General features: G+C 41.0%; 1 protein-coding gene across 1 annotated transcript in view; it reads left to right on the top strand.

Moving 5' to 3' along the window:
* The first annotated feature begins 855 nt into the window (after positions 1–855).
* Positions 856–24,252, top strand: part of FLACC1 (flagellum associated containing coiled-coil domains 1) — a 28,443-nt gene continuing 5,046 nt past the window's right edge. The window contains exons 1-11 of the mRNA XM_045847667.1: positions 856–968; positions 1,476–1,547; positions 5,849–5,897; positions 7,386–7,519; positions 9,321–9,414; positions 11,009–11,070; positions 14,684–14,781; positions 15,810–15,862; positions 17,552–17,651; positions 19,301–19,404; positions 22,539–22,601. Coding sequence (XP_045703623.1) covers positions 856–968; positions 1,476–1,547; positions 5,849–5,897; positions 7,386–7,519; positions 9,321–9,414; positions 11,009–11,070; positions 14,684–14,781; positions 15,810–15,862; positions 17,552–17,651; positions 19,301–19,404; positions 22,539–22,601 — 942 coding nt within the window. The remainder of the gene's footprint in view (positions 969–1,475; positions 1,548–5,848; positions 5,898–7,385; positions 7,520–9,320; positions 9,415–11,008; positions 11,071–14,683; positions 14,782–15,809; positions 15,863–17,551; positions 17,652–19,300; positions 19,405–22,538; positions 22,602–24,252) is intronic.

Here is a 24,252-nt window from a genome sequence, read left to right as displayed (position 1 = left end):
ACGGTTCCTTCTAGTGCATACACATAGGCTGTAGCCTTTTATGGTATGTGAAGGGAGGAAGCTATTGTGCCAAACATGTATTAATGTCACTTGGGCAGTACTGTCTCCTCTCTCATTCTCTTTATGAGATTAAACCTCTTTTAATCCTGAACTCTGATTTTAGTGGAGTTCTGGAAAGAAAAGGATAATCAAGTGTGATCATGTTTATCTGGTAGTTGTCTTTCATGCCAATTTATAGGGGTTTTTGTTTTTCTTTTTATGGAGCCAAGAAGGAAGAGTTTTGACTGTAATTCAGGCAGGTGGCCAGGAAAAAAACTGGGAGAGCCAGTTTAATTTGAGTAACAGAGCTAATTTTCCAGAACATTCTGTGCATGACCTGCTGTAGGAATTTCTCTTCACTTTAGAGAGAGCTAGTGTGACCTGATGGAAGAGCAAGGGCTTAGGAGTCAGGCAGACTTAGGTTTGTTCCCAACTCTGCAACTTGCTATCTCCATGACCTCTCTGATCCTCATTATCCTCACCTGTAAAATTGGGATCAGAATAATTGATTACTTTTTGTGTGCCTGGCTCACAGTAAACACTCAGTTATGACAAGTTAATACTTTCAAGCCAAGCCTACTGGGTGGCAAAGGATGAGGTGTGATTCTGTAGTCAAGACCCTGTACCAGATCAAGAATCTACCATGTACCAGCTTCCAGAATCTACCATCTGTGCTTCGGGCCTTCCCTGGGTTCTTCCCAACTTGTCTCTAAATATTGTTGCTTTGACTCTAAATGGTGTAACTCTCTGTTTTTTTCCCCTTGATTCATTGAGGGCCTCCTGACCTAGAAGCCAAGACTGCCCCATATTCCTGCCATGTACCCCAGCCCTCTCGTCTACTGCAGCTGCTGGGACCCTTGCAACTTGGGACCACGGAAGCTAATCAAGACACCTCAGCCACCAAGAAAGACCTCCACAGGGAAGCCCAAGTAAGGATTACCTGGGATAGACTATGGCCTGGAGACTTGGGGTCCATCGACAGCCTTCTTTCTTTCACAAGATTTTCAAAACAATTTGGTAGCAAAAATCCCAAGAGGGCCAGAAAACCTAGTTTTGCACAGCTTTCCCTGCCAGCCTATTAGCTGTTCATTGCTCTTGCCAGTCCTGCCTAGGTTTAGTGTCATTGTAAATGAGGGCATTGCAGAGTTAGTTGAGCAGAGAAAAGGGGGCTTCCAACCAAAGGGACCCATGGCAGCTACCCCTCCATGAGGGATGAAGAGCTTTGGGAACTGGAAGATGATCTGTGCCGCCAACCCAGGGACCCCCCAGAACAGTGAACAAGTGCTAAGGCATTCAGCCTGAGGTTGCAAAAAGACTGTCCATTATCAGCCATGTATTCCAATTTTGGGTCTATGGGCTGATCTACCTACTAAAACAGGCTTCTGAATTTCCAATTTTCTCTTTTATTTTTTTTGCTATTAATTTTTTCCTTTCAGGCTAACTCTTCCTCCAGCTTCAAAAAAACAAAATTATGTCCAACCAACAACAAAACCTATTGTCTCCCCAAAGTAAGTATTGCACATCCACGGGTTGGGAATGATTTGAAGTATGTGAATACAACAATCTCTCTCCTTGGCCTTCACACCCTTGCCTGACTTGAACTAATTGCTGACAGAAAGGTCAGAGAATTGCCAGAACCTACCGTAATTTTCCCCTAACCTCAGATCCTACATATAGATTCTATGGCCCTCTGTACCCACAGCATTCAAAATCACTACAAATGAGCTCTCATCTGAGGTGCCCTGACAATGGTTTCCCCAAAAGGGTACACTGCCTGATTCCTGTCACAGGCAAAGAACCTCCCTCCCATTGGTGGTATTTATCCTTTTACTGATTACTTTCTTCTGTCTAAGATTTTATATAAATTACAATTCAATGTTTACTTATGTATTTAAAGTTTTGCCCACATTTTATAAACTCAGAAGTTTAACTTAGTTTTATATCTTCCATGAGTCTTTGTATTCCACTTGTTTATTTATTTGGTAAATATTTATTGAGCATCTATTATTTGCTAAGCAGAGTTTCAACAATGTTGTGGGGAACAGCCATGAACACAACAAAGGCTCTGCTTTCTTGGAGCTTACAGTTATTTATGTATGGAGATCAGGGAAAGTCCCTCTATAAAGAGGGCAGCAGAAACCACCCTGACATCTTGGCCAAATACTTCTGGCAGAGGAAGCAGCAAGTTCAAAGGCTTTGAGTGGGAACTTGCTTGGCACATCTGGCCTATTCCAGGAAAGCAAAGAGGCCAGTGTGGTTGGAATGGAGAAAGTGAGGATAGAGTGGTGGGAGATGAGCTCAGAGAAGTAGCAGAGACATGAATGTGTTTGGCAGAATGATGGTCCCCCAGAGAGCTCCATATCCTAATCCCTGGACACTGTGACCATATTCTGTTACTTGCCAAGGGGAAATTAAGATTGCAGATGGAATTATGTTTGCTAAACAGCAGACTTGAGGTGTTTAGATCATCCTGGATTATCTAGCTGGGCCTCATGTAAACATAAAGGTCCTTATATGTGAAAGAGGAAGTCAGAGTGTAAGAGGAAATGTGACAACAGAAGCAGAGGTCACAGAGATGTAATTACTGGCTTTGAAGATGGAGGAAAAGGCAAGGGACAGATTTTCTCTTAGAGCCCACAGGAAGAATAAAACCCTCCCAACACCTTGATTTCAGCCCAGTAAGATGACTTTGACCTCTAAAACTGTAAGATAAACTGATATTGTATAAATCAACTAAACCTATAGTAATTTATTACTGTAAGTTTATTAGCAGCAATAGGAGATTTATACAGTGAAGCTTGCTGGCCACTGTGAAAGGACTTTGGCTTTTACTCTAAAAAGGGGTGCTGTATCATCTTGTAGTGTTGCCATAACAACAACAAAAAAAGATTGGGTGGCTTAAGCAACAGAAATTTATTTTCTCACAGTTCTAGAGCCTGGAGTCAAAGACCAAGGTATTGGCAGGTTGGTTTCCTCTCAGGACTCTCTCCTTGGCTTGCAGATGGCTGTCTGCTTGCTGTCTCTTCACATGGTCTTTCCTTTGTATGTGTCCATCTCTGGGTCCTCTCTGTGTATCCCCATATGTCTTATGAGAACACCGTTAAGATTGGATTAGGGCCCATCCTAATGGCCTCATTTTATCTAAAGGCCTTATCTCCAAATAGTCATATTCTGAGATATCAGAGGTTAGGGCTTCAACACATGAATTTGGGGGTGTGGGACACAGCTTAGCCCCTAACAGCTGGGAAGCCATCAGAGGATTCTAAGAAGAGTGACATGATCCAACTTGCATTTTTGGAAAGACTAATTTGGCTAGTGATGAACACTTCGTGGATGTTTTTAAAATTCTCTATCAAACACCTGCTGATTGTATCTATAACTTCCCAGGAAGATTCTTCAAGGCAAATTATTCTCTGCCTTCTTCTAAAAACAATTCAAAGAACCTCCGCTTGGTCATTGTAGTCTGTCCTGGGCTCCATGTCAGCTGGCCTCCAAGTTCTGCCTAGGTAGCACTTGGGAAGGCAAATGGAGCAGCCAGGCACAGGAGGGCCCACTGCTCTCATTCTTGGGAAGAGGCTCAGGTAGACATCGACATGACCTTCAAATGGGCATAGGAAGAAACTGCTCACCAATCAACTCTTAACTTGGGTCTGTCCTCAAACATGCCATCTCAACTCTCTGAATTACATCCTGTTTGTGAATCCTCTAATTTTCTTGCAAACATATAATATGATTTTTGTATAAAGTTTTCAATTCTTAAACATGAACTATAACTCACCTGTTGTAACCATGTTTCAGCAGTTCTTGGGAATTTTTGTTTTTATTTTTTATGATATCAGGAGCCTTGAAAAATGGCAGGAGCTGGATATTCTCAACCCCTGAGAGACATAATTAGCAAATCACTTTATCTGCAGTTCTCCATGGCACTTAACTCTTTTTCTTCTATTTTCAGTATTTTGGTGCCTTTTTCTCTCTTATACTCATTCCAGTTCTCTTGGTACAAAGCACTGTGGTTTGCATATATTAACCACTCATTGAATTCATTAAATGAGAAAATGTTGATTGATGTCAACAAAGTGTCAAAATTAGGTCAGTGTAATTGGAATAATGTGAGTAAGAGGTTCACAAAGGACAAAAAGAGTAAAGATGAGTCAGTCTGGATTGATCTTACCTTTTACTTTTCAATGAGAGAAACCCAATTATCTGACAAAATGAGTATCTATGTAGTCACACTCTGACCATTCCAGAAGTTCTAAAGTTAATGCAATGCTGTGGAAGGTCTCAGTTTGCTCAATGAGATTTACTAAGAGCAAAAAAATAGGACATAAACTAAAATCCATGGTCAGCTTTTTAAAAGAGACCCAGTGATTCCCAACAAGGCTTTCCTAAATTCAAAAGAAAACAGACCAAATTATCATTGTAGACATTTGAATTGGGAACATATGGTTTATTTAAGTTGCATTTAAATGGTTCTAACTCTTAAATTACATGTTGACCTTGCTGTATCATCAGTGTATATTGCTTACTCATGACTATTTTTTAACACATAGAATCTTTTTTTTTTTGCCAGTGAAAGTTAAACTCAAAGGTTGGTAGTCACATCTAAGGAGCCAAATCCTAGCAATGGTTTCCTCAAGAGAGTCCTGAGTGCCTCTCTGGAGGGCCCCTGAGGTCTAAACCAGACTGATGGTTACTGACTAAGATGGAACTGCTTCCACCAGGAAAAGTCCTCCCAACCCCACTCACCACATTCAGAGTCAGCCACAGATTGTGAACCTGTCCCACCCTGGCAACCAACTCCACAACACTTAATGATACCGTGGTAGTTTTGATTGTGGGTAAATGGAACATCCAGAGCAGGTTTCAGTTGTCTATACCACAGCAGCTGCCTATAGTATGTGTACATGTGTCAGTACACCAGTATGTTGATGCCAAGGGGAGAGGCCTCAACATCATATACCTAGACCTACCTGTTTTTGTCAGCACGTCAGAAAGTAATTACTCTTATACTCTTTCAACCTTCTAGATGAACTTCCTTATAAATACTCTTTTGGTGTTTGGATACCTGATATTATGCTCATGTTTCTGTACCTGAAGACAAAAATTCATTATGGTCAGAATTAGCACCAGATCTCAAAATAGTAATACTTTGCTTATCCTGAATTAACTTAACTGGCTATTTTAGAATCCTAGAACACCAAATTCTGGTGCAAATTAGAAGAAAGGCAGTTGTGTAGACAAAGTACGTATCATTAAAAAAATGTGTGCATTTGAGATTATGCACCACTCATAGGAGAGCCCTTTGGATCTTCACTCCAAGTCTCTTGGCCCTTATTTTAGAAATGGTTCTACTATTAGACTAGTGACTAGTTGATTTCCGACTTTTTTACTACCTGCCATTTTATCACAGCCTGTGTACTAATGATCCCTGGACCATTAAATATTTTCTGTTTTCCCTGGCTGGCATAGCTCAGTGGATTGAGTGTGGGCTGTGAACCAAAGTGTCAGAGGTTCAATTCCCAGTCAGGGTGCATGCCTGGGTTGCAGGCCATGACCCCCAGCAACCGCACATTGATGTTTCTCTCTCTATCTCCCTCCCTTCCCTCTCTAAAAATAAATAAATAAAATCTTTAAAATATATATATTTTCTGTTTTCTAAAGCGTAATATTTTGAGAGCTGAAAGGAGCCTCAGAGATCATCTCAGGAATTAAACTTTTTACAGATGAGTGGTGGGGTTAGGGCACAGCGCCTGAGCTTGGAACTTCTCTTTGTTCTCTGGTTGCTTCTGAGCACACCTTTCTCTTACAGTGTGAAAAGCCATTTAGGAAAACAAGAGGAGAGCAATAATTTACCTTATGTGAGTAAAAGTGGAAAGAGGGTGGTGGGATTACCAGTTATTGAGTACCTACTGTGTGTGAGCATGGGTCCTTTACACATACTTATGTCATTGAATCTTTGCAATGATCCTATGAGGAGGTGTCATGCCCTCCTCATAGTATGTGGCTGCTAAATATCAGGACCAGGACTCAAACTTGCCTCAACCAGACCCCAGAGGGTGTGTTTAATTACCTCTCTACTGCCTTGTGTAGGGCAAAGAGAGTGTTCCAGGGAAACCAGATGGTGGCAGTCAGTCCAGGCTGGGGGGCAGCTCATACCCAGATGCAGGGAACCCTCTGCTGCACTTGGAAATCTACAAGTGAAGAGTGAAGGGCCATCAGGGCATGTAGGGGAATAGGAGCAGGAGGTTCTGGAGAAAGAGATGGGTACCAATCCCTGAAGGACCTTGACACCTGCCTAGAAGTTTGAACCTGATCTTTTTGGTGTCCGGGAGCTTTTATGGGTCTGACACAGGCATGGGACCAGGTAAGATTTACATTTTAGAAAAAAAAAAAAACCTTTGGTGGGATATAATTGGTGCTTTTTACAACTTCCTGCTTTTATCTATTTTTTTTCTTTCTCCCCCAAACCTCTTAGAAAAGGATCATGTAATACCTTAATGGTAAGGAAAAAAAGTAAACAAAAATGTCATAGCCTTCCAGGAGGAGAGGATGATGAATTTAGGGGCACCAGACTGAAAGCAGAGAGGCTCACTGGGAAAGTATCCCCAGAGCTAAAAAGAGACAGACAGTGGTGGCCTCAGGCTATGTCAGGGCCAGGGGTGTGAAAGGATAGAATGAACATGATAAACATTTAGGAGGTAACAGTGGCAGGTCTTGTATCCTGCAGGGCTGTCCTGCACAACTCTAGAAGCCACAGTTGTTTCTGGGTTTGTGACAGCTGGTAGCCCTGCCCAGATTTGTTGTGACTTAGCAGCTAGCAGGGGACAGAGAAAGAGCTAACTTAAAAAAAATTTTTTTAACTGTGCTAGGCATTTTCTCATATGTTATTTTGTTTTATTATCACTAATCCCTTTGAGGAAGTTATTATCCTTATTGTCTGAAGAAAAAGCTGGGGCACAGAGATGTTGAGTAACTGTGGTTGGTGGCAGAGTTAGGATTTAAACTCAGTCCTGTCTAATTTTGAAAACTGAGTAATTTCCACAATATTCAGCTACTTCCAGGCTCCTGGCCATAATGGAGAATATAGAGGAGGAACAGGGCTAGGTGTAGAGTATGGAGTGGGTGTCAACGGTTATGTTTTGGATCCAGTTGAGTCTTGCAATTGGACCTCAGGAAAGAACTCTGGAGATATGAAGGTGAGTGGAAACTAGGAGATGGCATAGGAAGGACTTGGGTGTTGGACTCCCATTTCATCTCTGTGTTTTTAGATGTGAGTAGGGCACTAGCAGACTTGAAGGAATCTCAGCATGCTGCAATATTATCTTACCTTCCACCTTGATGCTCAGGAAGTAATCAACGTGTCACCTGGCTATCGCCTCTTTCGGAATAGAGAGCAAATTTCTGTCACCTTGGGAGATGAGATGTTTGATAGGAAAAAGCATTTGAAATCAGAGGTCATGGACAAAGTCAAAATTTCCAGGTAATGTCTTTGGGCCAACATGCAGCTCCTCAAACCTATCCTTGCCTGGCTGGGCCTGGCCTCAAGGATAAGCCCCAAATGTCCACTCCCAGTTGCAGAGAGTCCCTGTTCTGGAGGTTCTGTAGCGTCAGTTCATGCCTCAGCCATAAGCCCACTCCTCTCCACACTGCCTCTCTGCTCCATCAGCCCCATTCTAATCAGATTGAAGGTCAGGTCAGTCAGCTGGTCTGGAAAACTATGGGTGTAGTGTGATTTGTACTAGAGAGCAATTTTTCCTGAAACTAATGAACTGATAAAATATTTATAAAATAATCCAAATTTGTTGGGCAAGAACTCAGAGTACAGTCAGGGGTCCTGGGAAATCCAAGTACGCCTCCCTTTTTCATTTTGTACAAAGGTATCACTCAGTTCTCCCTCTGGGAGATGTAGCATGAAAGAGTCTGGCCTAACTCCATCCCAGCTGAGTACACTGTCATCCTTTCTGTTACTCAGGTCCCACCCACTCTCTATCCTATAATGCCATGTAAAGGCAATCCCCACATCCTTTTCATTTTACCTCCAAAGTCTCTCATCCCCATCTGCTAACTTCCTTTCTGCACTATTGCAATGGCCGCCCAGTGAGTATCTCTTCCTTGGTCTTTAAATTGCTGTGAGAAAGTATTTTTTCAAGACAGAAATTTAAAAGATCAATAACAACAACAGAAAACACACACACAGACTAATCACCTACCTATTTGTAAGTATGCAGAAAGGATACTGCCAAACTGTTAGCAGTAGGAAGGGATTTGAGAAGGGATTCAGACTGGGGATAAGCCCACTATTGAGAGAGGTCATGTGTTGAGCCACCCTGATCCAATTTGGCCTAGAGAAACAAACTCCAGTCTCTATCTTCCCTCCAGTGGGAACATTCAGGTGTTGTTTTCTTTGCCCTGCTCATCCAAGGCCCTCTGCAGGAGGAGATGGGCCATGTATCCACAGTCAAGGCAGCACTCTCAACCACTTCTTGGCCTCAATAAGAAAGTTGTCACCGGTTGTGGCATAACAAATTACATAGTCCATACTTGTTTTATTCCCTGGTAAGGCTGTGAGTATTGTTTGCATTGAAGATCATGTTATGAGTCCCCTATTGTTCAACCTTCTCATACCCTTTTTCTTCCTCATACTCTGAGGCCCTTTCCTCCTACATCCTTTTGTTTTTCTAAGCCTCTTGAACGAAGGACCTCCTCTCTGCTGCACTGCACACAGCATGGCTTACCACCCTGTTTACTCCAGGTCAACCAAATACAGCTGAATAGTCTTAGACATCATGAAGGCTCCATATCCAGAAGCACAGAAAACCCTTCTCAAGTCTGAAAGCCACTCTTAAATCCCCTCCTCATCCAGTTTCTGGCCCATTTTTTGGTCTGATTCACTGTTAGCATCATTTTTATTCCCTATCTTTTAATTTCTTAATTTTTCTGAAATTCTTCCCCCTCCATTTCAACTATCATTACTAAATCAAGGCCAAACCCTAATAGATTTATGACATATTCCTCTTTCCCTTCTATTTAATAGGCAACCAAACCACCCCACTCAGTTCTGACTAGCTTAACCAAAAGTGTCATGTTTAAGGCTCAACTACCCTACTGCCAAATTCTTTCTCTCCACTCTTCTACTCCTCCTCTCCCACTGGAGTGATGGTGGAGTAGGTGCAGAGCATGGCTCGGCTCTTACCAGGCCACAGCCATTCATGCTCAGGAGGAGGCCTAATTTGCATGAAATAGAAGCTCTGTGGATGATTGAAGAACTACTTATCCCATAGGACTGATATCATTACTGACCTAGAAGAGCAGATCTCAGAGCTGACGATGATAATAGAGCAAATGAACAGAGATCACCAGTCTGCCGAAATATCGGTGAGTGATCCTTATGTTAGCTGACATCCCTATGGGTATAGGAAAGGCCAAGATTTTCAGGTCACCTGCCATCTGTCAAGCATGATGCTAAGAATTTGACTCATGGGAGTCATGTTGTCCAGGCAAGAGCTCTGAAGGTAAGTCTGTGGTTATCCAGTGGTCTTTCTCTGTCTCATCCTCACCCATAATTGCAAGAACTCAAGTTCTTTCTCAAGTCCCAGCTCAATTTCTGCGAGTTCTCCCAGTGCCTCAGGTGTGTTCAATGCCCCTGTCCTCTCCACATTAGAGGATGCCAGCCATTTCCTGCCTAGTGGTGAGATAAGTTTCAGAGGTTGTGAAGGCTCTTGCTTAGGGCACCAGCATGGTCACTGCTTCCAGTGTTGCTCAAGAGCTACCCAGAAGCCTCCAGTGACCACTTCCTGTTGCTATTGAAACTACCAAAGCCCACACTTTAGATTCTGCTGATGTCAGTTGCACTCTGTGTTACATGGGGATTTTGGTGACACTTTCTTTAGATTTTAACATCTATTTTATCATAGTCTCTTCTTTCCCCCTTTGAGCAGATGTGGCAGGTGGCCTGGTCTGTAGTGATAATCAGAATCCCCCACCATCTTTCCTGTTGTTATTGAAACACACTTGTAAAGGTTGAATTCCCAGCAGGCTCACCCCTCACCCTCTATCCCCTCCCAGATGCTTCTGAATCCTACAGAGACCCAGCTTGTGCCTCAGACTGAGCCCTCCCCTATTATTGAGTCATTACTATATTTGCCTGAAAACACTGCCAGGTTTATGGTTTCTTTCTACCAAAAGAACCTTTATTGGGCAAAACACTCATTTTCACTCACTGAAGCATCAGTCCTGCTGAAAACATAGTTAGAGATTATTTCCATGGAGGGATGTCAGATTGTGATCCTTAAAATTCTCCCACCTAAAAAAATGAAATAAAATTCTCTTACTTCTGAACACCCCACATTGTTGTGTGACCCTGTGCAAGGGAGGAGTGCTGGTGCCACTGTTTAGTCAGAGAGAGACAAGGACAAGCCCTGAACTCTTGTCTCAGATGGCAGTGGATGCTAACTAGTTTGGAAGTGTGCATTCCCACTGAGATAGTGACCAGAAGGTCTCATTTGTTAGAGTGGAAGTGAGCAAATCCTCCCTGCTGGGATACAACCATTCTACCAACGAGGATTTATTAACACTGATTTACAGGTCATTGAAGGCAGGGTCTATGTCTTAAACTTCTTTGGCTTTTCCAGGCCAAGCCCTTTGTTCAAGAAATGATTGTTCAATTGAATTATGTATCTTAGGGTCCAAAGGCCATGCTCTTACAAAGAGATTACAGCCCAGCCGAGGAGACCAGACCTGCTCACAAAACCTTGTAGTGACAGAGATGGTTTCCGTGCACCAAAACTATGAACTGATTACATACCAGACAACATAGAGCAAGGCAGGAGTTGTTCTGTTCTCTCAGTAATGTTGGAGAAACTCGGGGAGTGGAGTGTTCCCCATGAATGAGAAGGCTTCTCAGAAGTTTCAGACTGGAATGGGAGTAGAGTCCTCAATCCTGTGTTGCTAATGATGGCCTCATTTCTAGCTCTCCAATGAAATGGATCTCCGCTGTGCTGAAATGAAGCAGAGCTTTGAAAACAAGAACAGGTATGTTTTCTAGCACAAGCCCTTGTATACTGAAAGCTTGAAGTCCTCTGCATCCTTGTGGGATTTTATTTCACTGCAATTTCAGACAGAATCAAATGGGATTGGGTGGCAAGGGGTTGAGGGAGATAGTATACATGTCTTTGGAGAACAGGATGGTTTGATTTGAGGTCACTGAAATGTAGCACAGAAAAGGTTATTCTTGGTTTTGCACTTTCTCTCCCAATTATTTATTTCCATTACAATCTCCCTTTTTGCTGATTGCTGAGAAGAGCCACTTTTTATTCTATATGGGATTTCTGTGATAAACAACTATCGTCCTCAGCCCAGCCCCCTCCTCTTCTCCTACTTTCGCTACTGCTAAATCAGGGCCTGGGCAAAATGAGAAGGTACAGTATAGGAGGGGCAGGAACCACAGCCCCAAACACCTACCAAGGGGAAATAATGAGGTGTGTTGTCTGTGTGGGTAAAGACACCCACAAAATCCCCTCCTTGCTACCTGTTGGGCATCAGAGTAGCCGCAGAAGCCCTGGTGGAGAGAAGTCTTCCTAATTGAGTCATAAGCTTGCTTTTTTAAGCAGACATTTTAAATTAATTAATTAATGTTTTTAATTTAATTCATTAAACTTATTTATTTTATAATAGACTTTATTTTTTAGAGCAGTTTTAGGTTCACAGTAAAATGGAGTGTGAAGTACAGAAAATTCCCACATACCCTCTTGCTCCACACCTTCACAGCCAATGCCATTACTGACATCCCACACTACCATGGTGCATTTGTTACAATGGAGGACCTTGCATTGACCAATTATTAGCACCAAAAATCCATAGTTCGCATTAGAGTTCACTGTTGGTGTTGCCAAAAAACATTATGTGTTTCTTTAAGTTTTTTTTATTGCAGTTGTCCCATTTTTTTCTCCCCTTTATTTATCTCCACCCTGTACCCCTTCTCCCACCAGCATTCCCCCACATTCGTTCATGTCCATGAGTCATACATGTAAGTTCTTGGCCTCTCAATTTCTTATACTGTTCTTAACCTCCTCTGTCTGTTTTGTACCTGCCATTTATGCTTCTTATTCTCTGTACCTTTTCCCCATTTTCCCCTCCCCCTCCCCGCTAATAACCCTCCACATGATCTCCATTTCTGTGATTCTCTTCCTGTTCCAGTTGTTTGCTTAGTTTGTTTTTTGTTTTGTTTTGTTTTGTTTTGTTTTTTTAGGTTCAGTTGTTGATAGCTGTGAATTTGTTGTCATTTACTGTTCACATTTTTGATCATCTTCTTTTTTTTAGATAAGTCCCTTCAACATTTCATATAATAAGGGCTTGGTGATGATGAACTCCTTTAACTTGACTCCATCTGGGAAGCACTTTATCTACCCTTCCATTCTAAATGATAGTTTCGCTGGATAGAGTAATATTGGATGTAGGTCTTTGCCTTTCATGACTTGGAATACTTTTTTCCAGCCCCTTCTTGCCTATAAGGTTCCTTTTGAGAAAGCAGCTGATAGTCGTATGGGAACTCCTTTGTAGGGAACTCTCCTTTTCTCTTGCTGCTTTTAAGATTCTCTTCTTATCTTTAATCTTAGGTAACATAATTATGATGTGCCTTGGTGTGTGCTTCCTTGGGTCCAACTTCTTTGGGACTCTCTGTGCTTCCTGGACTTCCTGGTAGTCTATTTCCTTTGCCACATTAGGGAAGTTCTCCTTCATTATTTGTTCAAATAAGTTTTCAATTTCTTGCTCTTCCTCTTCTCCTTCTGGTACCCCTATGAATCAGATGTTGGAATGTTTAAAATTGTCCTGGAGGTTCCTAAGCCTCTACTCATTTTGTAGAATTCTTGTTTCTTTATTCTGTTCCAGTCAAATGTTTATTTCTTCCTTCTGCTCCAAATCATTGATTTGAGTCCCAGTTTCCTTCTCTTCATTGTTGGTTCCCTGTATATTTTCCTTTATTTCACTTTTTATAGCCTTCACTTCTTCCTCTATTTTGCAACCATACTCAACCATTTCTGTGAGCATCCTGATTACCGGTGTTTTGAACTGTGCCTTTGATAGGTTGGCTATCTCTTCATTACTTAGTTGTATTTTTTCTGGAGCTTTGATGTGTTCTTTCATTTGGGCCATAATTATCTGTCTGGGTGCACCTGTTATGTAGTAAGGGACAGAACCTTAGGTATTTGCCAGGGTGGGGCAGCTCAGGTCACACTGCATATGTGGGGGAGGGGTCTGAGCAGGAACAATGCCACGTGCTCAGCTCTCCAGCTGGCTTTCAGTCACTTCCTTCCCTACCCACAAGCAGATTGGGCCCTTCTGATGCTGATTCCCATGTGGGTGGGTTTGTGTATATTTAAGGACCCTGTGGGTCTCTCCAACAAACTCTCCTGTGAGCCTGGAAGTTTCTCCTGCTGCCTCAACCCCACAGGTGTTTTCACTGAGGTTTTGAGGCTTTATTTCTCCACATTGAGACCCTGGATTGCACAATCTGTCCCACTCTCCAGTTTTTCCTCCTGGTTTATTGGTACACAAATGTGGGACTACCTGCTCTGCCAGCTGCCCCACCAGCCCTAGTCCTCCAACCACCAGTTGCCCAGCTGCCTGTCTCCACTCCTTCTGCCAGTCAGTATCAATATTTCTTTAACTTCTTGGTCATCAGACTTCCATACAGTTCAATTTTTTGACAGTTCTGGTTACTTTTTGTTTTTAAATTTGTTGTCCTTCTTTTGGTTGTGTGTGGAGGCAAAGTGTATCTACTTATGCCTCTATCTTGGCTGCTTTAGAAAAATTTTTATTTATTGATTTTTTAGAGAGTGGAGAGGGTAAAAGAGGGGGAAGACAGAAAGAGAAACAGAAACAGAAAGAGACATGCATTTGTTGCAAGTAAATGCATAAATAAGTAAATTTGCATTTACTTGCATAAATAAGTAAATTTGGTTTTTACTTGCATGTGCCCTGACCAGGGATCAAACCCACAATCTTGGAGTATTGGGACAATGCTCTAACTAGCTGAGCTAACACCCTGCTCAGGCACATTTTATGGGTTTTTACAAATGTATAATGACATGTACCCACCATTATAGGATCATACAGAATAATTTCACTGCCCTAAAAATCCTCTGTGATCTGTCTGTTTATCTCTCTCTTCCCTCTAATCCCTGGCAACCACTGCACTGATCTTTTGACTGTCACCATACTTTTGCATTTTCCAGAACAACAAATAGCTGGAATCATACACTGGCAGCCTTTTCACATTGGCTTCATTCACTTACTAATGTGCATTTAAGTTTCTCCTATGCCTTTTCTTGGCTTGGCAACTCATATAGCCTTTCATTTCAACACTCACCTTAGGAGCTAGTGCAGCCCACAGTTTCAAGACTGTATTCTTAGGGACTATCTCTGGCACTCATCATCTCCATTCAAAATAGTTATTGGTGAAAACAAGAGTCCTTTCCCTACTTCTGTGGATAAATGCTAAGAGAATGAATCAAAAAGTGAGGGTGTCCCAGCCTGCTCACGGGCTTCCTATGTGAGGGAGGAGAGATGGGATCAGGTGAATATAACAGCTCAACCTTGGACTTCTTTTCACTGATGACTGTGGCCTTCTCCTGGGGTCCCACAGGGAGCTCAGAGAGGCTCACACAGCAGAACTCAAAGAGTTGGAGAACAACTACAAAGCAGCCTTAGAAGCAGAGAAGTTGGCTGCTCAGGAAAAACTAGGTATGTTCAGGACCTGGAAGAATGACCATGGTGAGGGGCAGGAGGCTGACCTTGTGGGTCTAGGGAACTCTCATGGCCACACATGGGCTGTAGCTGGACTTTCAGAGCTTCCTCCTGAAGCTCAGGGAGAGGAAATGATTGAGAATGAAACTGAAAAGAGAGAAGCCATGTCTACCAATGTCCTTCCTACACCTGGAAGATGGAAAGACCTGTGACCAAGTTTTGAGATACAAGCAAGTTGCTTGATATCAAGTCTGTTTCCCCATCTGGGAACTGAGGACAATAATACTTTTCATTATCAGAATGAGAAAGCACTTTTTAAAGTATATTTAAAGTTCTGCAAATATAATAGTACTCTAATTCAGTAAGTTTCATCACCTGTAAAATGATGATGTTTTGTTAAATTCTAACTGATACACTATAACCTGTGTTGGCCATTTATCCCATTGTTTATGCTGCCCTTGAGAAGAAGAAAGTGTGTCTTCTTCCAAATTCTGGGTTTATAGTCTAATCTCCAACAGAGAGAAGGAGAAATTGTATAACTTTCTCGCTTTCTATTACCTTTCATTTTTTTAAAGATGGTATTTATACCTTGCTGATTTCCCAGTTTTTAAAAGAGACCATACATTGTTTTTAAAATCAATGTATACTTGGAAATGTTATTTTAAAAAAGAGAGAAGCAGCTATGTGCTATAAGATTTTGCTTCTCTTCTCCCAAAGATTCAGGTTTACCCTGGGACTTAGTTCTCTGACTTGGTATCCATCATAATTGCCTGAGAAGCATATTATTGACAGATACTGGACCTCCTCTGAGAGCTCAATTCAGTAGATTGGGGGTGGGAGTCGGGAGGTGTCCAGGCATTTGAGTTTCTAATAAGCTTCCAGAGTGCTTCTTGAGGCACACTGTGGTTTTACCTCCTAAGAGATAAGTTTGAAGTGGGAAGGGTATGCAAGAGAGCTCACATTTGAATTTGAAAGTGTGCATTTCAGAACAGTAAGGATGATGCTGTTGTTTTCCTTTTGTCCAGAGGAAATGGGAAAGGAATACAAGTACTTGAAGACTATGTTTCTTATGTATCAGGTGAGATTCAGAGCTTCTTATTGGATTATGAGAGTAAGAAAAGCAAGGCTCATTCTCTTGCTTGATGCTGTTGGGATGAATCTAGAGCTCTGGCCCAGAAAACAATTCCATTAGATTCCCAGCATCCTTGGACCTAAATGACATACACTAACTGAGCCCAGAGAAAAGAGTGAACCTTCAGACTGTGACAGCTTCCATGTGTGACAAGTCAGTCACCCCGACCCTAAAGGAACCCATTGAAAAGTATGTTTGTGATTACAAAAGTAATACCTGCTCCATGTTTTTTAAGGAAATATATAAAAACCAACAACAGCAACAACAACAAAAAAATACTATTACCATCCCAAGACAGCAGCTGTTAATATGTGTACTTTGTGACATCTTTGATTTTAGTAAAGTGCTGGGTCAGAAGGAATAACCCTTGTAAAGCCCTTCAATACAGTCATCAAATTGCCATCCAGAAATACTGCATTACTCCCACTAGCAGACCATGCGGATGCTCTAGTCATCTTAGAGCATAACCCATTCACTTAATCAGCTAATTCGATTGAGGCCTAGGGACAAAGTTAGGGCAGAGTTTCTTCCTAGGGGGATGAAAAATGGAAGATAGGGAGTGGACAGGGAAGGGCTGAGGCACCAAGCCCTTTGGTGACCAGCTAATCCCAGTTTGCCCAGGACTTTGGGGTTTTAGCACTGAAAGTCTGAAGTTCCAGGAAACAATTCAGTTCCAAGCAAACAAGGATAGTTGATCACCCTGTCAAAGGAGGAAATCAAGTTAAGCACCAGTGCCACCTCTGAAATTCGATTATCCACTCACAGGTTAAGTTTTGAGCTTGTATTTCAAACTCATTTTTCAAGATGTACCTTGATACAGTTAGGGAAAATGTCATAGACCAGAGCCTAAGAGAAGTATCAGGTTGATAAGCAGGTAAGCTGTCCCAGTTTCCTACGTATGCTTTGTATTTCCTTTAAGCAGGGCCTCTTCAGAAAGTGTGATGTCTCTTGAAACTGAGCTGCCCACCAGCCTTGAAGATGATTAGGGAACCTCTATTTAAATGGTCACAGTTACAAGTGAGCTCTGATGCCCGGACCCAGTATGAATTCTGCCACTGACCTGACAAGGAAGGGAGTCAATATTCTGAGACCTTATTGGCAGCATCCGGGGCATGGGCCTTTCCCCTCCTGAGGTCTCACCAGCATGAAGTCTGAGCCAACGCACAGGGGCTGACATCTGGTTAGGCTTATTTAACTTCAACCACAAAGGAAGTTACATTTGCTGAGGGAAATGGACACTCTCTGAAAAACATCCCATTGTTTTCTAAATGTTCAAATTAACTTCTAGGAATTTCCCTTGTTTCTTCATGTGCTATTTATGAGTGATTTATGCATAATTCAGAAGAAGTTGATTTGTGACTTCTCAACACAGGGAACCCTACCTGTTTTGAAAGGAAGCCTAGTCCCAGTGGACAAATACCATGCAGTCTGACTTTGAGGCTTCTCTAGCTCTCAGAGGGCTGGGCTGGAATTTACTTTCACCAGTCACCCATATAGGGCCCTGAGCTGCTCCCTTCCCCACCCCAGCAAGGGTCTCAGGTGAAGGAGGCTACAAAGGGCCCAGTGCTATGCCTTGGGCCAGTGTGCAGTCTTTTTCAGGGGCCTTTTCTGCATGAGTCCTTTGTGCTTCCACAGGACAGCATTTATGATGAAATGGAAGATAAGTGGTCAAGGAAGAAGGCAGAATGGGAGAGGGATGAGAAGCTGGAGCGGGAAAAGGTCCTGCTACAGCAAAGTGAGTACTTCTGACTTCTTGATGATAGTTGCACCAAAAAAACTGCCATTAAGCTTAGTCTCAACTCAAGGAAGGCAGCCATGGATTCACTAATGGTATGAGCCGCATGGTTAGACTTCTGAATGGTAGGTGCCTGGAGTTCTCAAGAAAGTGACAACAAGAATAGAATGTTTTATGAAGTTCAGCCACCTGAGGTTCTAAGCCTATACCTTCCAAAAGTCACTGATTCCAAGTTTGGCCATAATAGGCTAGAACAAGCTTTGGGACATCTGTAAGAATGTGGGCTTGTTATCTAGATACAGGTTGGTCCAAAAGTTCCAGAAAAAAAGTTCTTAAATTAGGTTTTAAACATTCAGTTTTGTGGGGAGGGGCAATACAATCCATCGTACTGAATTGTATTCTATATTCCCACCCACCCCTAAGTAAGCCACGTTTGGTACATATATATGGATATAAATATATATTAAATTGAGATATAATTGACATAATATTATACAAGTTTAAAGTATATAATATATTGATTTGATGCATTTATATATTGCTATATATTTTTAATATTTGCAACACTTAGCACAGAGTTGGGATCATACAAAGTACTCTGTAGGTGAGCCTCCTACTCAGCTGAGCATCTTCATAAATGGAAAAGGAAGAGAGGAATTTGTGGAGATTCTGTTGCCTAGCCTAAAGGACTAGTTGAGGTAGGAGTGGGGCCTCTACAAACCTATTCCACATCCTACCCCAACCTAATTCATATCAAACTTAGTTGATTTTAACAAATTACTCATTTAAATACAGATACTTCCTGGGAAAGTTAATTATTAAGGCCATTCCTACCTCGGTAGGGATGCTGGACCTCTAGAAGTTAGCATGAAGACCCAGAGTTGAGGCTGGGAATGAAATGTGGAGCTGCTCCTGTTTGAGGCTTTGCCTAGAATCCTGGTGTAGCATAGCCCAGGTCACCTCCCAAACTCCTAGCTACTCATATTACACTCATTCCATGTTGTCAAAGTCCAAGTAAAGATGAGACGACCAGTTTTGGAAGACCAGCTTAGGCTGCTCACAGTGGAGCTCAGTCCAGACTTTCCCGTGAGGCCAGGAATTGACTTCTTATCCATCCCCAGCACCGTAATGCTGAAGAAGAAATTTGTGTTAGCCTCTAATTTCTTGTTCCTTCTGTTCAGTGTAGATTGGGTCTCTGCTGACAGGTTCATTTGCACCTCCAACCACTCCCCCCACCCCCGCCAAATCATTTTAAGCCTAGCTCTACCCAGAGCTAAGTATAGAATTAAATTTTATTGCTGGAGAAGTCATAGAGCTGTACTTTGAGATAAGATATTCAAGAAAGCATAGTGGTTACTTCAGCAGAGAGAATAAACAAAATAATAAGCAACTGATCTAAAATAAACTATACAAAAAGAACAAGCCATATTAGAGGTAAATCCCACACAGCTGATGTGAGTGAGAGCCACCACCATGTAGGCCTCACTCCCAAGTCTCTCCAGGTGTGCATCCACCTGAACACCAGGCTGAAAGCATCTCAGCTTTGACCCAGTCTGGACTTTCTGTTATCTATAGATATGCTGGTTTTCTCTCTGCATCTGTTTTTTTCCACATTTACATCTCTATGTGACTTCCTCTCACCTCCACAGAAAATAAGATGACAAAAAAGTTTGAGCTAGAGTCAGAAGAAGAAAAGAAGAAAATAAGCGATTCCTACAGTGCTGTCTTGGAGAACCTCAATCGAGAGAAGGAGGTAACTCAGGCCAAAGCCCATCCATGGTTAAATGTGCAGTCTTGGTGGGACATCCAGTTCCTGGGTGTGCCCCTGTGATTAGGCAAGCTTTTGTCTTTCCGGGAATATTTCTCCTTTCCCAGCTACCCTGGAAAATATGCCAGTAGACTGACAGTCTTACTGTCCTTTATCTAGATAGCCATAGCACAGGGCTATTGGAATGAAAATTATAATTAACAAGAAATAATAGAATGTGAAACATAGAAGCTAAAATCCCTATTTTGCCAAAATCCTCCTCTCTGAATGTTCTTTTCATTCTTGACTATGGCTGAAGAGAAAGGGTATTGTTGCAAATTAAACTAAGCAAATTTGGTCGTGTACAACTTTTAGTAAATAAGGGCAGCTACCTAAAAGTTAGAAGATGTGAGGGTTAGCTATTCCTGTGAGTCACTCCACTGAAACCTTGACACCGATAGCAGGTTATAATGAAAGCAGATCTCAGACCACAGATCTCAGACAGGTGGGCATATACTACACAAATATGTGTTTGCCAGCAGATTCAAACAGTTATATCATAGTTGTCTGAGTTATTGGGTGCATGAAAGATTCATCATAGGTGTATGTGATGGTATTACAGAACTAGGCTCCAGTGATTATTCTGTAACCATTGTAGTCAGCATCAGGCAACCAGAGCTCCTCCTCAGCAGGAACAGAACCATTTGGGAGTCAAGTCTTAGACCCCATTCCTGACTGTACAAGCTATAGGCTTGTTAGATTGTTGTACCCATTTCATGCAAAGTGGAGAGTATCTCTAAAATGTGTTAGATATCTTGAATATTCCATTTTAAGAGCCTATTTCAAACCACCATGCTAACTAAAAAGCCACTAATTTCACCAATAAGAGCCCATGCATGACATTCACTATATTACTGAGCAAAACAATAATGAGGAGATGGGGCATGTTCTGCAATAATGCTTCTAGGGTCTAGAGAGCCCAGATGTCTGAACAAGCAGTAGCAGTTCCTCTTAGTGGGAAGAGATTTTATCATCTGTGTGCCTCTCTTCTTCCTGTAATGACACTGACCATGAATCTGTAAATGGGTGTTCTCTTTTTCTCTCTCTCATATATATGATTTACACTTACAAAATGCACAGATATTAAATGTACATTTTGATGAGTTTTGACAAATGTATATATTCATATAACCAACACCCAAATCAAGAAAGCACTCCAGTGTTCCTTTCCAGTTAATCCCTATCTCCCTCAAGACTTGCCCCAAGCCAACTACTCCTTTGATTCCTACCACCAGAGATTATTTTTTCTTATTTTAAACTTTATATGAATGGAATCATACAGTATATGCTCTTTTGTGTGTAGCTTCTTTATCCTCAATATAATATTTGTGAAATTAATTTATCTGTTATTCACATCAGTTATTTCTTCCTTTTTATTGCTCAGTGGTATTATTCCTTTATAGGAGTATCACACAATGCATTTACCATTTTCCTGTTGGGGGAGATTTTGGTTGTTTCCATTTTTTGACTTTTATAAAGCTTCTACAAATATTCTGTACAAGTACTTTTGTAGACATATGCTTTCATTTCTCTTGTGTATACCTAGGAGTGCTATTACTGGAATCTAGGGTAGTTTTAAGTTTAACTTCATGAGACATTACCAAGCTATTTTCAACCATAGTTGTACCGTTTCACTCTTGCATCTTAAATATATGAGAATTCCAGGTACTCCATATCATTGACAACAGCTGGCATTGATAATCTTTTAATTTTGGCCATTCCAATGGGTATGAAGTGGTATTTCATTACAGTTTTGGTTTCCCCAATGACTAAATATGTTGGACAATTATTTATATGCCTATTGGACCATATGTGTGTCTTCTTTTATGAACTATTTTGTCAAGTCTTTTGCCATTAAAAAATGGGTTATATATGTTTTTATTATTGATATATAGGAGTACTTTTTGTACTTTGGATACAAATTTTTTGTCACATATATGTGTTCCAAATTGTGTCCCCCAACCTGTGGTTATAAATATTCTGTACAAGAACCTTTTCATTTTGTTCATCTTCTCTTTCAATGGGCAAAAGTTTTAAATTTTAATAACAGTCAACTTATGAATTTTTTTCTTTTATGGTTACAGCTTTTTGTATCTTATTTATGAAATTGTTGCCTATTCCAAGGACATGAAGATATCCTATTTTTTAAAAAATCTTTATAATTTTAGCTTTCATGATTCTATGATTCATTTTGAATAATTTTCACATGGAAGGTAGAGGTAATAGATCATTTTTTTCCCAGAATGACACCCAGTTGTTCCAGAGTGATTTGTTGAAAAAAAACAATAATACTTTTCTTTCTCCACTGAGTTGCCTTTGTGTCTTTGTTATATTTGGGAAGAGGCGGGGTGGATTCTCCATTCTATTCAACTATTTACCCTTAATTAGGCCAACACCACATTGTCTTAATTACTGTAGTTTGAAATCAAAAAGTAAAAATCTTCTAACTTTGCTCTTCTTTTTCAAGATTATTTTGGCTTTTCTATATTCTTTGTATTTCTTTTTTTTAAGATTTTATTTATCTATTTTTAAAGAGGGAAGGGAGAGAGAAGGGGGAAAGAGAGAGAGAAAGAGAGAGACATCAATGTGCGGTTGCTGGGGGCCATGGCCTGCAACCCAGGCATGTGCCCTGACTGGGAATCGAACCTGCAATGCCTGGTTCGCAGCCAAGCTCAATCCACTGAGCTATGCCAGCCAGGGCTATATTCTTTGTATTTCTATATAAATTTTAGAATTATCTTGTCAAGAAAGCCTGCTGGTATTTTGTCTGGAATTACATCAAATATAAAGTTCAATTTTTGGAGAATTGTATATTTTACAGTATTAAATCTGTGTACAGGCAAGAAAAGCCTTTGACAAAAGTTTTTTAATATTTGTCAGTGCATTAACATTGAACATGAATGAGATTTCCATTATTTAAGATCAACATGTGATGTCATTAGTTTATAACATGTGCTTCATGAAATCAATATCTAAACTTTGGTGAATATTATGTTTCTCAGCCCTATTCTGGTTTTCCTAGTTTTTGAAAGAAGTTCCAGAACCCCACTGTTGACCTTTCAAAAAAAAATTATTTCTAGGAACTCTTGAAACAACATGAAAAGGACACCTTGCTATTAGAGGAGCTAAAAAAGACCAAAGAGGTAAGCTTTCTCATTTTTTCCATGGAATTAGCATCTTATAACTACATCAGTAAAAATTATATGAGGTCTGTCCAGAAGGTTTCCAGCCATGTAATATGAAAAATAGAGATGTTTATTAAAGAAGATATAAGAAACATTGTTCATAGGACAATGACACCTCAGTTCCCTTCAAAGTAGGCACACAGTTCTCCCAACAGCCATCAGCTGCTCTGTTGTATTTTCCTGAATTACATTAATAGTCTGAAATCTCTTCCCTCTCAAAGGCGATTTTAGTTTTGGAAAGAGTCACGGGGCACCAAATCTGGGCTATAAGGATGCTGAGTCACCTGGGTGATTTGATGTTTCACTAAAAAACTTTGCTCGAGATGTGATGCATGAGCAGGCACATTGTCATGACAAAGCTGCCAGTCACCAGTTGCCCATAACTGCAGCCTTGTGAATCATCCAAATAGTTTTTGCAGAGGAATGTTCAAGCTTAAGGCAAAATTTGATGCAGATTCATTGCTCTACTGGCTCAGTCATTTTGAATGTGATGGCGACACAGTACGCATGCTCACTCAAAGGTGTCTACCACCCCCACTGACTAGTACAGTGAAGTCATCATTGTTCATGCATGTGCATTCAGTCCACTCTCCTTGGCTGCCAGATTGCATTGATGTCACGCAAACCATGCTTGTTATATTAACAATGACTGGTCTTTTCTGGACAGACCTCATATACTCTCAATCAATGAAATCAATGATAATTTCCCCAAAACTGGTAAAAAAATAGAAAAGCTAAAGATGAGTTTGCTGGAATCAGTAAGTCAAAGAGAACTTTAGAATTATCTGTAAAACAAAGCTATTTGGTATCTTTTTAGAGCCTGATTTCAACAAATATGTAAGCAACATACTATGCGATCTGCAATATCAATTGTCTTCCATTTCTAGGACTGCTCAAACTATAAAAGGGTCTTAAATAGTAAAATGCTTCTTTCCTTTAACCTCTGAAAACTAGAATACTGCCACCTTGGAATTCTGACTCTAATCCTGTCCTTAAAACTCTGAGTGTACCTTATCCCCCAGCCTCCTCAAGGAACTTTCTCTTTCTGAGACTTCCATGTGGGAGACACCTGAAAAGAAACTGTTCAAACCCACAAAATGTCTCGTGGTTCCTCTTCCACTGAGAATTTGGTTTGGATCCAGAATGGACATGTTTGGGAAATGATCAGCCATTATGAAAGCATGGAATGACACCTTAGAATCCAGGCAGGGCTTCAGTACTGTTGGGCAAACAGACGGCAGTGTCCTACAAAGTAAAGGAATGGGTTTTGAGAAACTTGTTGTTTGTGGGAGCAAGGTAGGTCCAGTGTATTCTTATAACTGATTTGCTGATTCTCTCACTTGTGTCATTTCTGGGTCTATTTCTATGAATTGATTAAAAATATTTATGGTCATAATTTTTTGCTTGTTTGCATGCCTGATAATTTTTTTCTTTAAAAAAAACTTATTTTAATTGTTGTTCAAGTACAGTTTTCTGCCTTTTACCCCCATCCCAGCCCACCCACCCCCAGCCTTCCCCACCTCCTGTTTCCACACACTCCCTTGTTTTTGTACATGTGTCCTTTATACTTGTTCCTGCAAACCCTTCCCCTTTTCCTTTGAAATTCCCC

This window comes from Phyllostomus hastatus, unplaced genomic scaffold, assembly GCF_019186645.2.
Source record: "Phyllostomus hastatus isolate PE091 unplaced genomic scaffold, TTU_PhHast_1.1 phas_contig_57, whole genome shotgun sequence".
NCBI lineage: Eukaryota > Metazoa > Chordata > Mammalia > Chiroptera > Phyllostomidae > Phyllostomus > Phyllostomus hastatus.
Note: the sequence above shows the minus strand (reverse complement) of the source record. Positions and strands in the feature narration are given on the sequence as shown.